This window comes from Echeneis naucrates, chromosome 12 (assembly GCF_900963305.1).
Source record: "Echeneis naucrates chromosome 12, fEcheNa1.1, whole genome shotgun sequence".
Taxonomy (NCBI): Eukaryota; Metazoa; Chordata; class Actinopteri; order Carangiformes; family Echeneidae; genus Echeneis; species Echeneis naucrates.
The window spans coordinates 9,827,994-9,841,809 of NC_042522.1; the positions used below are offsets into that span (position 1 = coordinate 9,827,994).

Below are 13,816 nucleotides of genomic sequence, written 5' to 3' on the forward strand. Positions count from 1 at the left end.
TGGCCAGCAAGCATGTGGCCAACAAACCTGCATGCTCCTTCATAAAGAAGACAGTTAATGTCTCTGTTCGGGGAGCTGCTTTGATTAAAGTGGCACAGCGCCATGCAGGCGTTGAATAGAGAAAGGAAGGCCGCCTGTGGTCCCCAGAACCAAATCCTCCAAGGCTGATAAACCCAGTGCAGTTTGGAATAAAATGTGAGCAGCGAGGGCGACACACTGGACTGAGCCGAGCCTTCAAAACAAATCAATCACATTAAAGTAAGCAAAAGCTGAACAGGTCGAGTGGGTCCTGACACACAGCGGCTGATAGGAGTTTGAAAGGAAGGGCATGGTTCACCCACAGAATAAAGCAAAAAAACAACAAAGTAATTTGCAATCTCTCCTTCCGGCTGTCCAATGTAGGATCTGCTCGATTTCTGTTAGTCATAACAGAGTTCTCACCTCAGGTCCTGCGCCAGTCAAGTTCAGCCAAGCTAATAAAGATAAGCATCTGCACATGTTGATCATGATGGAGGGTGTTTAGAACATGTCAAGGGCGGTTCATTTTGGCCTACCAGGCTGTTCATTTCACCTAAAGACCCACTCACTTCACTGGGCTAGTTTACAAGTTCCCTTAATGAAGCGTGGAGTCCAACTGTAAATAAAGGAAAAGCAACACCTTTCAGTTGGCTAGTTGAAGGAGACCTAGCTCTGTCCAATGGTCACTGGTGCTATTTTTAGTATTAAGAAATGCCTTCCAGATGAACAATTGGAAAAATTATACACAGAACTGCCACAGAACTTTATCATCATATCACAAGAATAAAACCAAAATAAAAGACTCATCCTGCCGCTTCTGACAACCTATACCACACACTCAATGTACATGATACATCATACATGCATCACCAGAAACGGACCAGTGAAGGACAGATATCATGGAATATGCAAGTCCTAACCTGGCAAACTGAAACTAACAAATGACATAATCCTTTATTAGTCCCTCAGTGGGGAAATTTCCAATAAGATGTGGGAAATATGAATATTTGTTGTTAAGAATTATATAAACAAATTATGTTTATGTCTGTCTGTTTTCAGGCTGAAACAGGCTTCAGCTTTGTTTACTGGAAAGAAAAAAGAAAAAAAAAAGCCCAGAAACTCTGACTTTGACTGGCAGGGCAGTTGGAGTTCACGGCTTATTTTACAGCGCAGTGCACCTTGTTGATGTCACCCAAAGGTCAATGAATGCAGATGGTTCAGCGAACAGCATTGTGCGCGTCACGGCGTCTGTAAGAGCAGCTATATCACGACAGTGCGTGTCTCTGATAATTAACTTTAAAAATGTTGAGGATCTGTTAAAATTTTATGTGCTAAGACAGAAGTTCCTGTACAATGACGTAAAACAGCAAAGTGTCTGGCAACAACCGGAATTAAGCGTGTCTGTGTGGGTGCATGTGTGTCTGACTGGTATGAAACAACATTGCATCACCTGGCATCTATTCGGTGGAACACAAGAGCATTAAGGCAGTTATACATGTAGCAGCTGCAGCAGTTAAAAACGAGCTCCTAGCTGCACCTTGACTTATTTCAATGATGAATTACAATAATATGATAGTTTAAATGTGTCCCACAGGGCAAATGGTTGCCAAATAAAGTCAGAGCCTGCTATTAGACACCAGTCGGCACCAGATTTAGGTTTGCACGCCTGCCAAGACTGAAGATTGGCCGAGACCTATTCATGCCAAGTGCTGTTACTGAATCCTCTGCTCATAACCATTATGGAGGCAAAGAGCCTGCATGGGTTAACCTTGGCCAAATGAGGAGCACATGACAAAACGACAGATATTGAACACAAACAAAACCAAAGGCAACACAGAGGTCTAACAATATGGTAACACACAATAAAAACTACTGATCATCATTATGGTGGACCATAATGAGTTAGGACCACTCAATCTGCTGCTCATGTCTGGCTGATGAAGCTTTACAGCTCACTGTTTATCCATCCTGCTGAGGTTCACTCTCACGCTTCAACCAAAAGAGGAGCGAAGCACATCACGACTTATCTTGGCTATACTGACATTACGAAGCGATGCATTATTGTTGAGTTAAGACCGTTTTTCTGCTGTCCCCAAGATGTCTAATATTCACAATATCTGCACTTTTAAATCTGAACTAAATGTTTAAACAGTCACCCTAAGATAAACCATACTAAGCTAACATTTGCTCATAAGGATTTTTTGCTACTTCCTAAATTATTGTTTAATTTGAGGGTATTATTCCAGCAGTAACTAAAATCCATTTTAGTATTGTTACACAAAAAAAAGGCATCTAAATAAAACTAAATGTCCAAAATCACAGTTAGTCACAGTTTATCTGGTGCACCATTTGTATTTGCTGAAAACTATATTTAATTAAACTGTTCACCAAAAATTAAAGTACATAATGTTACTATCATAATTCGCTTCACTGAAATTATTAACTGTTTCAAATCAAACCGCTGAATGCAGGTAAATATACATACATTAATGAGTAAGACATTAGATGAGCATACCTACTTTAACAGTTAGAGTTAGATTAGTTAGATCCACATTTGCATTTTTATTTGCCACAGCATCACTGTTAAACACCACAATGCAGGTGTTCAACATCTGCACACTACAAAGACATTTACAAGTGATGCAAAGGGGACGTATGAAATTATATGTGTTTACACGGAACCACAACCAGCATCATCTGGAACCAAACATCCGATGGTAAGACTGTTCTTTCTGCATAAATCTGCGTGTCTGTGTCAGACTGAGCTGCAGACTCTTTGTGGGGACATGCTGAGAAATGACACTGCAGAGTGGCTGCTGAGCCCACGCTGTAGAAAGTAAATTAAAAAAGACAGAGCCCTTTCTTTTATTCATCGCTTACATCAAAGATTTGAAGAGCTTTGCCTGAATGCTATGGGCCCACTTTATCCGTCATCTGGTTCCAGCTGGTTTGAGAGACCAGATTACAGACAGGCATCTTCCCATCCAGCACATGGTCTGGACCAAACCCTCTCCGCCTGCTTTCGTTCACACCAAGCTAAACACAAGCTGTTACCTACTCCGGTCGCACAGGCAGAGAGATGGGCCAGTCTGTGTATACTGTGGACTGCTGCCGGGCAAAGGCTGCTTCGTGGGTTCCACATCGGAGCTCACCAGCCGCCAAGGCCCACGATCGGGTTTCATTGGATGCAGATGCCTGATTATGGATCTGCAATTACATTGGCGTTGACATCATGAGCTCACCTTGCTGGAAGAGCACAAGTGTTCCTGCGACACAGCCGGCACTTTGATCTGGTTTCCCTCAAGGGACTTGGTGATGTGACATAAGTGTTGCAGAGCCGATTGAGAGAACTAAACACTGAGAGATACGAGTTACATATTTTCATCATGTTAGATACTAACATGAGCTCATGCAAACATAATTGAACCTTGCTCAGAAAAAAAGAAAACAGACAGCTGATAGTTTTTTGGCTGGTACGCGAGGCCTGGATGATACAGCTTCAAATCAGACTTGCCAATGTAATTTAACTTTTAGATTATGAGGAATGAACTATGACTTTATGTATGTTTGATGATACCTAATCAGGAGGCTTCATTGTTTCAAAAAGTGTGTGTTTCTGCCCGTCCAGACGACAGTGCAGACCGAGACTTTGACAGCTACTGTAAAGCAGTACACAAGGTAGAATTAAATATACTTCGAGGGGACAGTTTTGACCTGAACGTAAATATGGACGTGAAATGTTGGTTTTGATACTGTTTAATGCTATTGACTTGTCCACCCCTAAATGTTGTCATAGATGTTTCTTATTGTCCCATACACACACGGATATATGAAAATATAGGTTTATACCATATATTCGACACCCACAGTGAAATGTGTACATTCATCCTCTTGGGACCATAAATACACAGAATTGAGAACAAGGAGAAAAACTAAATTGACCAACCAATCAGATTTAGTCAGCATCCCATCTAAACATAATCGGTGATCAGGATTCACATCACAGTAGATCTGAATGTGTCATCTATGGGGTTTCAAGTCCCAGACACAGACATCCTTTGGCCTCACTAAAGGCGGAGAACCTTTTTGAAGTCAGATAATCCAAAGCACATGTATGTCAACCATGGTATACATGATTGAAAATATTTAAAAAAGGGTTTACAGCTAGGCCTGTTATATGATGCCCTCCCATAACCCCGACGCATGAACTTCAGACGCATGAAAAGAGCGATCAGTGGCTGTCACTGTCGGAGCTCCACTGGCACTCACACAGGAGGTCAAGAGGGTTAGTCAGCGATTTCCACTTCTGAGGGACATGTGTTGCTGCCGGGGCAGCGGTCAGGTGAGTGGATGGGTGATGTGGAGAGATATGGAGATACTCAGACATCGGCACAGGTCTTTTAAACATCACAGCACTCCTCTCACCAGCTGTTTTAGATACAGCGCTCCACTGATACCTATCTCACAGGGTCAGGGGTTACAGTGAGCTATTCCAGACATATGGGAGTCACATATCACTGCTGGATATGGCTGACTGGAAGGATGGGTGGATGGGTTGATGGAGGGATGGATGGATGGATTGGAATTGATAGAAATGCCTAAAAGGTAAATCTAAGATGCGACAGGACTTTGGGACAACTGCAGTCCACTGTAGGTGTCTTCAACACCACATTCACATTTCCTCTTTGTTCGTGGATGGAGCCAAGTTGATTTTAATATTTGATTTATTAATTAAATGTGAATTTTCTCTTGTATTCATACAACCTAATAAATACCTTTCATCCTCCATCCACTATGAATGTTTGGCAAACCCTCATCATCCTCATAACTATTTAGTTGGATGTCTCACATATCATGGAAAAAGCTATACATTATTCTCCAAACACGTGTAAAGTGGGATTAAAGGTCTGCACACAGTTATCTGCTCCCTACAGTCTGATGGGTGAATATTGTAGCCAGCAGGTTTGACAATGACACCTTTGTAGAGCAGATAAATCACCTGCAGAGGAATTTTTTAAATGTAATCTTGTGAATGAATGTAATTCATCACACCTGAGGGAAGGGAATGTCTCCGCGTACAGTACAAATGATTCATCGGGTTCAAATATGAAGGTGAGTGACTCCTGCAGGAACAGGATACCTGGTTGATTTCCTTTTATACTGCTCTCTCCAATTACCGTGACACCGGAGGACAGATTTCTTCCACACCAGCTAACACCGTGTCATCTTGGGGTCAGAAGCGGCTCATCTTGCCAATATTGAAAGACGTGCCCAAACTCCACACATAAAGCAGGCATCTATAGGCAAACCTCCAAAATTCCCTACAGTCCTTAAGATCCAAGAGACAAATGAATCTTGAATTAAGTAAATAAAGCGAGAACATGACCAGCAGAGTCCTGCTCATGTTTGTTGATAAGTATGTGCCTTTCAAAAATGACTATGTCCAAAAGCTTTGTGTGAGTTTCTCACTGTTAAACTGTCCAGGGATAATCTGACCGTCACGGCTCATATTCTTGTTCCTACTGATTCATTGTATGTGCAGAAATCATAAATTCCCATATGACCTCAGTTACATCTGGAACAGGTTGAGATTTCACTGAGGAATATAACAATAACAGAGCAAATGCAGAATATTGCTGCCATGTTGCATAACTACCCGTCCATTCAATGATCTCCAGTGAGAGTTTACTCAAGGCTTTCCCAGTCTGCCATCTACAGTAACTCTGTGAAAACACACAGAGAAAACAGGATTTGTCTGTCACCTTGTTGGTCTAAGCCAAATGCTCAGCTGGCTCCCGGCTCTCAGACATCTCTGTTTAGGTCTCCTGTGCAGCTCCAATACACACACGATAGCAGCGAGGAAATGTGATAAAACTTAAAGTAAACAATGTGGGGCGTGATGTGGCTGAATCCAGACGTGACACACTCAGGCGCCTGGCAGAGCTCCAGTATGAGATCAATTTCAACGGACCGTGGAGGGATTAAACACATCCAACGGGACTCAGAAAGAGTATGAAAACCTGCAGCATGCATGCTGCTGTCACGGCATCAACAGTCCTGATAAAACAAAAAGGATCCAGACACTGAAAACACTGATGAGACAACAGAGTTGGCCACAAAAAGAGCAATGAAGTCTGCTTGACACATTAAAAGCATTCCTCATGATCTAATAAGTGTTGATGACTTTTGGCTTTGGTTGCCAAATGCTTTTCACTAAAACTAAAACATTTTGTGAGCGCGATGGATCCAAAAAGTCCAAACATCTCTTTTGAGCAATATTAAGCGATACTTATCAATCAAGTGTGCTCCTCTATAAACATCAGGAGTTTTTTTTTACTTAAATGCTCACCTCGACCTAAATTATCGCACACCCGGTTGAAAAAGAGCTTGCTTTTTAAGGTGGCATCGTTCATGTGAAATATAAATAAGATTTGATGACACCTGTTGCAAAGAATATGAGCAGGCTGGTAGTTTGAATTGCAGATGTGCCCCAAAAACTGCTCTAAATGAGTTTTCTGCTTTCAGAAGCTCTTCCAGTCATTGAAAAAGTCATAAAATACAACTGGCCCGTCATAAAAATAGACTTATTGTTTCGGTGTGGTCTGACATCAGCCTTGTGCTGGAGGGGGTGGGTTCACTCTCACACCGAGGAGACCAGGGGAAACATAAAGAGTTACAGCATCAAAGCTGGACGGTTGGCGTGTCAGGGGAGCTGGATGGTTTTCATCAGCCCCCAGACTGAAGTGAATAAATGATGTCATGATGTCACATCACATTCAATACTGTTTATGGGCTAAATCCAGATTAATATCATTCAAATTTAAACCCTGTTCACAGACATTTTGGTGGTATTTTGGTCTTGAGGGCGAACAGCAGCAGCAGAAAACCCTTTTTTTCTGAACTGTTTTACTACTAATGAGGGTGAGAGCAGGTTCATTCTGCTGTTTGAACCCTAAGCGTTTCTTTTAGTCTTTTAAGGTGCAAAAACCTAAAAGAAACACTTTGAAGTCACATTACATTCCTAATTTCAAGAATGATCCACTTAAGAGTGGCTCCACACTTCAAGTTTCAGCTATCTGGTGCACTTTTTCAGTAAACTTCAGGAAACAGATTTTATTCTGTTTCAATTTCAGTGACACAGTCCCAAACAGCTGTCAACATCTGTCCTACCTGTCTGCAGGATCCCGGAGCCGGACTCCCCTCCGACGTCCAGCAGGCTGTCCCCAGGTGAGGAGACGTCCAGCAGGCTGTCCCCAGGTGAGGAGACGTCCAGCAGGCTGTCCACAGGTGAAGAGACGTCCAGCAGGCTGTCCCCAGGTGAGGAGACGTCCATCAGCGTGTCCCCAGGTGAGGAGACGTCCATCAGCGTGTCCCCAGGTGAGGAGACGTCCAGCAGGCTGTCCCCAGGTGAGGCGGAGCAGCGCGTTAGGAGCCAGAACAGACAAAATGTCCATGTGAAGGAGCAGCGGAGCATCTTGACAGTTTGACCACCTGCTGAGTTAAAGCTGCTCCTGGAGGATCATGTCCCTGCTCGGCCGGTGGAGGTTTGAGGCGGACTGGGACACAGGCCACCTAACTCCTCATCCTCTTCATCCTCCACCCTCCTCCTCTCCTCCAGATGCGTCATCGCACCGAAGCGCCTACCCCGGCCAACGCCGGCCCCGCCCCCTCCAATGTAGACCAATTAAAATCCAGCACGGCCCCCAGTCTCAGTATACCGTCTGTCTGGGACTTGTCCACTAATTGTCCAGTTTACTGAGCAGTCTCTAGTCTCTGAATGACATTTGGACCATCACTTTGGCCTGAGAGGACACAAACACAGTAGAATGAAAGACCAACAAGGAGGCATGTGATCAGCTCAGGCTTAGTGTTTGACATCACTGAGCTTTTTCTTGTTTGCAACAGATCAGAGGAAATAAGATTACCATCACACACTTGAAACTGTCAGTTTAAAGCCTCTCCTGTCATCTGATTAAACAAACGATGTGACAGTGATGGGAAATGAACACCTAAGTTGTCTGGCAGGACACTGAAATATTGATACTATCAAACAGCAAAGACTGTGAGAGGATGAGGAGTTGTAATCTCCTGTGGGAGCTCACTCAGAGGGCTGAACTCTCTCAGATAAGAGCCATTTGGTGGCTTTTATATAAAAATCATAGTTACTTTTATTTGATAACATCACCTGAGTATTTTATCAGCTTTCATTAAATGAAGACGACAGAAGACAATGAAGTCAGTTTAAGGTCGGGAGTACCTTTAGTCGGCTGTGCAGGTAGTCACAGCAGCTAGATGATGTGTGCCACATTTAACACAGCATCCTGGGTACGACTCATATGCTGCAGGTGACGCCGCCCTCTCGTCCTTCCTGTCGGCTTCTCTGCCACTTACTGTCTATAATGAATGGATAAAAGTCTCAAAACTGAAAAGTAACATTAACTTTCAACAAATCAAAAGAGAATTATAAAACTGCTTATCATTTATCTTTTTATTTATCTGGCTATATAAAGTTTTGTTTTAAATTTAAAGAGATTTTTAAGCTATATATTGTTACATTGGAAGAGAGAACATACCAAAAGAGAAATGTATTAAATAGGTTTATCAGATTTAATAAGATGCAACCCACCTGCCCCCCTACTTTCAGTATGTGGCATTTCAATGCAAATATTCAGAAATCTCAATAATGCAATTTCATAATCATATCTCTTTATTCAAGGACCCATATATTAATACAAAATCAATAGGTACAGTCAAAGTGACTGTGAGAGAGACAGTCAAGTAACAGATCAGGCAGCGAAGGATTCGGCCACTCCAAAACCAGAGCCTTGTTTCCACTTTGGTGGTTCTGGGATAAAATGTTCAATTCAAGCTTATGTGTTTGTTTTTTTCCCCCTCTTTTTACCTGAAACGGATACATGTGTATTTAGATACTCAGAAAATACAACCAGGAAACAAATTTTACAAATCGTGGACTTAATGAAGTCAAACAATGCCTCTTTTTTCACATGCACATTTTCTTTTCAGAACATGCAAACAGGACATGTCCAGAGGGGACACTGTAAAACTGAAGGGGGAAACTTGGCACCCTGTTTACGTGGGAGCTTGTCAGAATTCTGAAAATGGAGCATCTTTTTTTTTTTTTTTTTTTTTTTCCTCAAATCTACCGTAGAGATTAACACAGATCTCTGCTCTAATATGGCAATTTACAGAAAGATTTAAGGACATTAAAATGACAGGCGATCTACTGTGTTACCTTCATGAAGACCAGAGCCATGTCTACAGTAGACCTCACAGATTTTTTAAAAAATGTCTCCTTTTAGACGATCTGTCAGATCGATCACAAATATGAGTACAGGAAGTAAATGAAAACACAAGGAAATGATCAGACTTGGACCGAATCGTATTTGTAAATCATTTACATGCTTTTAAACCTTTTTGGAGATGAGCCAGGATGGCACCATGAGCACTAAGAGATTCAGAAACCTTGCAACTAACTTGATGTGATCTGTATTTTCGTGACATTTGACATTATGCCACGTGCTGATGCTAAAAAGCTTAGACGTCTTGGCATTGGCAGCTGCTGAATTAAAATAGATGCTGTGACTAGCTGCAGCTAGACAGACTGGACTGACTGTGACTTGATAATGTAAAGTGAAAAGACAGGCGCTAGCTGGTTAGCAATGTTAACTTCCATATTAGAAATACAGGAAACACAGGTCAAAAAGGGGCTGCTCTAGAGAAAGCTCTCTGTGAGTCCACGAAGTTTGAGGCCTAACTCGCACAGTTTCTTTCAAACGCTCAGATAATGTTAGCTATATAAGAACAACATAACAGTGGGTTAAAAAAAATCCTTTATCCACATGAAGAGCACAATTTATTAGGTTAAATTAGGTGGCATGTAATTAAAATCTGAGCGTACATTTGTGAGATGTCATTTATTTAGCTCTTTAATGATCTGAGGAAGTACAGGCTAACAAGCCTGAGGCTGAGAAGGCTTTGGTCCTTTTATGTGATTTGTGGACAATAACAAGCATCCTCATCCTTTCAGTGGATGTTACGTCCAGCAGGAGGGAAGGTTTCAGAGTATAGCTAAAGGGACACGCAAGGCTAATGGTCAGTCACTGATGCAACAAGGAATAAATATAGCCAGAGGTCTCTGAGTGATTGATGGTGCCCATGAAGACCTGTCATAATCAATTCAGAAAAAATGTGACATCTGCTTCTCTCAACAAGCTTTAAAGACAAATTATTTAGAATTACAACTTGATCAAATCCTTGAAAGAACAGGTTTATATATTTCATGTGGCTCTATGTAGGTTGGTGTCATGCAGTCAGCTCCCCAACCTGAGAAAGTGCCCTTTGATTCACATATTTTTAACCCTTTAATGTCCTGTTCAACCGTCTGGTAGAGCCCATTTTGACATTTGAATGTATTTCAATATATTTACCATGACGTTTCCTCTCAACCGTTTGGTAGAAGCCTATATTTTAAACTTAAAAAAAATATATATTTTGTTGTCATTATTGCCCCAAGGAAATAAAAATGCAAAGAAATAATCTTTCCATTGCTTTTTTCTTAGTGAGGACATTAAAAGGTTAATATGATTTGGGCCTTCGTGTGTTTCCAGAAGGTAAAGCTACAGCGCAGGTGAAGTGTCGTCTTGTTGCATAGCCCTACTTTAAGTAAACAGTCAGAAGCAACAACAACACAACTCCTTATTGTGCCTGTGATTACACACACAGGTAACCTCACCAACAAACCCCCATTACTGCTCTCAGTGGAAAGAGATGAAAAGAGAGGAAACCCATTCAGTTTGGGCAAATATGGCAGACATGAGACGTATACAGGATGCTTTAGGAGGCAGGTGTGTCTGAATGTGAGTAATATTTGTTGATTATTCATCAAAAAATGGCACCTTTCTCCATCCAGAGACCATTGATACTGTACCAAAGGACTGGCAGTATATTTGAAAGAGAAAGGCAAATGCTTACCACACATCCTTAAGCAAAAGTACAGACACAATTTTTTTTGACAAGTTCAAGACCCTGGCATGCACTACATTGCTTACCTTGCATCTGTAATTCTGATTTACCTACCACAAGAGTCAGTACAAAAAAAGTCTTTTTTTTTTCCCCTTTTTGTCTTTTTTGCATTCTGTTCTTTATACTAGACTCAAACAGGAGCTTTGTTCTGTCCACTTTTTTCTCAGCTGTGTGTGTGTGTACTTACATCAGTTCCAGTCCATCTGGCCAAAAGCCAGGCTGCGTCTCAACACATCTTGGAAAACGAGGCACTTAGTATTCAGCCACATGACAGCAAAAAAGAGTTGATCTATCTTATTTCACCCTATTTGCACTCCGGAAATGTAGGTCTGGCACAATTTATAAAAATGTGTTCATTAAAACTCAACTCTAGTTCCTCTCTTTTTTTGTCACATTAATTACTATGTCTGTTAACTGGCATGGCAGAAGATAAAGATAAAAATAAATCTGTTTCCCTTGTTGTCAGAATTCGGAGATAACCCTAAATAGCTGACAAAGACAAATAATAATTAATAAGTAAAATAATAATTTAGTAGTAGCATCAATATGATCAAGTTGTAGTGTAACTCTTGTTCTCTTTCCCCCTCTCTTCTCTAACCTACATGGCATTAACTGAATGAAACACACATTAATAAAGACAGTGCTGTGAGCAGCCATATTAATACCAGGTCTGAGGAATTCAGATCAGTCTGAAACACAGCTCATGAATGAGAAGATTTTGGCTTTTGTCAGATCAGTCTGAAACACAGCTCATGAATGAGAAGATTTTGGCTTTTGTCTTCTGCTCCAACACTTAAATTACTGGCCAAGGCGAAATACTTAAGGGTCTTCACGTGTGCTATAGTATCAGTGCAAGTAAAGGGGGTATAAAAAGTCATCTGTGGTTTTTTTTTCCCTTAAAGAGTTTGTTGTATAAAAAAAAAAAGCTGAGTAACACTACAAAGACGGAATGACTTCTGATCCCCTTTAACAGCACTTCCCACTGGCGTCTTCTTCAGTATCTTCCTTTCTACATCCATCCTCTGGTTTCCTCTCAGTTCTTTGGACCTGACATGAGTGCTTCACAACACTGACGAGCTTCCATGTTTTCAGCAACATCAAATCTTCCCATGGTGTTCTTCCATGTTAGCACCAGTCCTCCTCCTCCCTCTCCCTGAGACTTCCTGTTCCTCTGCTCCCAGGTCCCAACACAGAGTTCACCCCAAGGGTGAAATGGTACCCATTTGGCACCACTCCTGCCCGGGCCTGTGTCACAGGTACTGTGACGGGTGCAGCAGCAGTTCCATGTGAAGCTGAGGCTGTAGTTGAGGCAGTGGTTCTGGCGGAGTGGCCCCCTCCATGGCTGCTCACAGCATCCTGGAAGTCCTCCGTCTCCTCAAAGAGGGCCTGTTGGGAAGCATCCTGCGGCTGCCGGATTAAATTAGGGTCTGAACTGATACAGGTGATTGGTATTGGGGACTCATATTGGCTCCCGTGTAAACGATCGTGCTCTGAAAGGCCACGGCTAAAGCGAGTCTGGTGCCCTGTTGTACCGGTGCTGGCACTGGACGGGAGAGGTGAGGAGTTGGCAGTCTTGTAGGCCACAGCAGGACGGGGTGTGAGGGGCGTCTGCGGCAGCTGCCTGCGACCACGGCCTGGCGTGCTCGAACCAGAGGGGAGTGTTACAGGGCCAGCTTTAACAACACCACTACCATGCTGAAGAAACAAAAGTTAAAACAGATCATTGTGAAGGAAGTTAAATAATCAGTATTTATACAAAATCACCTCTGTTAATCCTTTATTTTAACTTTTTCAAATTAAAATTTGTTTATTTGACCCTCAGTTAGAATATTACAAAACATTAGTCCCCACAGTGTTGTCTTATTAGTACTGACATGAGTCTTCACATACTGAAGGAGACTCACCTGCATGCTAAGCAGACCACAGTCTGGTCCCTCTCCCGGTGACGTGGACCTACTGGGCCCGGCTGACTTGGTGTGATACTGCTCCCTGCTGCCGTAACGCTCACAGGAGTAGTAGCGCTGCTTCTCTCCAGCGGAGGAGTGGTGTCTCCTCTCATGAGGCCGGCTGCGGTCCCGCTCCCTCGCTCGCTCTCTGGTCAAACCTTCAGCTGAAGGGTCAGTGAACGAACCTGGACGAAAACATCATTAAATGACATTGGAAAAAGCAGGTAAAGAATATTTTGTTGTACATGGTCTCACTGAATGCAGAAATAAACATTTGGTCTGTAATGATCTGTCTGATCAAAGTAGAGACTTAAAAGCACACACAATAAATTTGATAATTGTTACTCTTTTCAAAAGCACAAAATGGAAGAAACAGTATAACGGCCCTGTGTGACTGTAACAACAAGCTGTGTAACAATTAATGTTTGAGGTTTTCTGAAACCAGTAGAAACCATATTTGGAGGAGAAGGTGCAGCTTAGGAGGATTGAGGACTGGATCTGAGCTGCTCTGTTCTCTATCCTGATTGTCAATCACACAGTAGCCACACCCACTAATACATGCTTGCTTTATGGTCTATGTTCCTCTAAATGGGACCATTATTTAAAAAATGTATATCATGTTGTATTGAAGACTTGAAACTAGAGACTGGGATGATAAACTCATAAGGAAAACATTTACTGGGCTAATAAATAAAGTCAGAATTAGGATAATTTTCCCAAAGACTTCAATACAGTCTGTCTTCTTTTTACAATCAGTGGTGTCTCCCCATGATGGGCATCAGGTAGATGACAGGTTTAAGGCCCTTCAG

The 13,816-nt window shown here is 42.1% G+C and overlaps 2 protein-coding genes across 6 annotated transcripts in view; both read right to left on the reverse strand.

Annotated features, from left to right (window-relative positions):
* LOC115051760 (collagen alpha-1(I) chain) overlaps positions 1–7,635 on the reverse strand; it is an 86,938-nt gene extending 79,303 nt beyond the window's left edge. The window contains exon 1 of the mRNA XM_029515382.1: positions 7,189–7,635. Coding sequence (XP_029371242.1) covers positions 7,189–7,492 — 304 coding nt within the window. The 5' untranslated portion in view covers positions 7,493–7,635. The remainder of the gene's footprint in view (positions 1–7,188) is intronic.
* A 1,494-nt stretch (positions 7,636–9,129) lies between these two features.
* Positions 9,130–13,816, reverse strand: part of cacna1bb (calcium channel, voltage-dependent, N type, alpha 1B subunit, b) — a 146,871-nt gene continuing 142,184 nt past the window's right edge. For all 5 annotated transcript variants that reach the window (XM_029515533.1, XM_029515532.1, XM_029515531.1 and 2 more), the window contains 2 exons: positions 12,966–13,192; positions 9,130–12,756 (listed from right to left, as the gene is read on the reverse strand). In XM_029515533.1, coding sequence (XP_029371393.1) covers positions 12,187–12,756; positions 12,966–13,192 — 797 coding nt within the window. In that variant the 3' untranslated portion in view covers positions 9,130–12,186. The remainder of the gene's footprint in view (positions 12,757–12,965; positions 13,193–13,816) is intronic.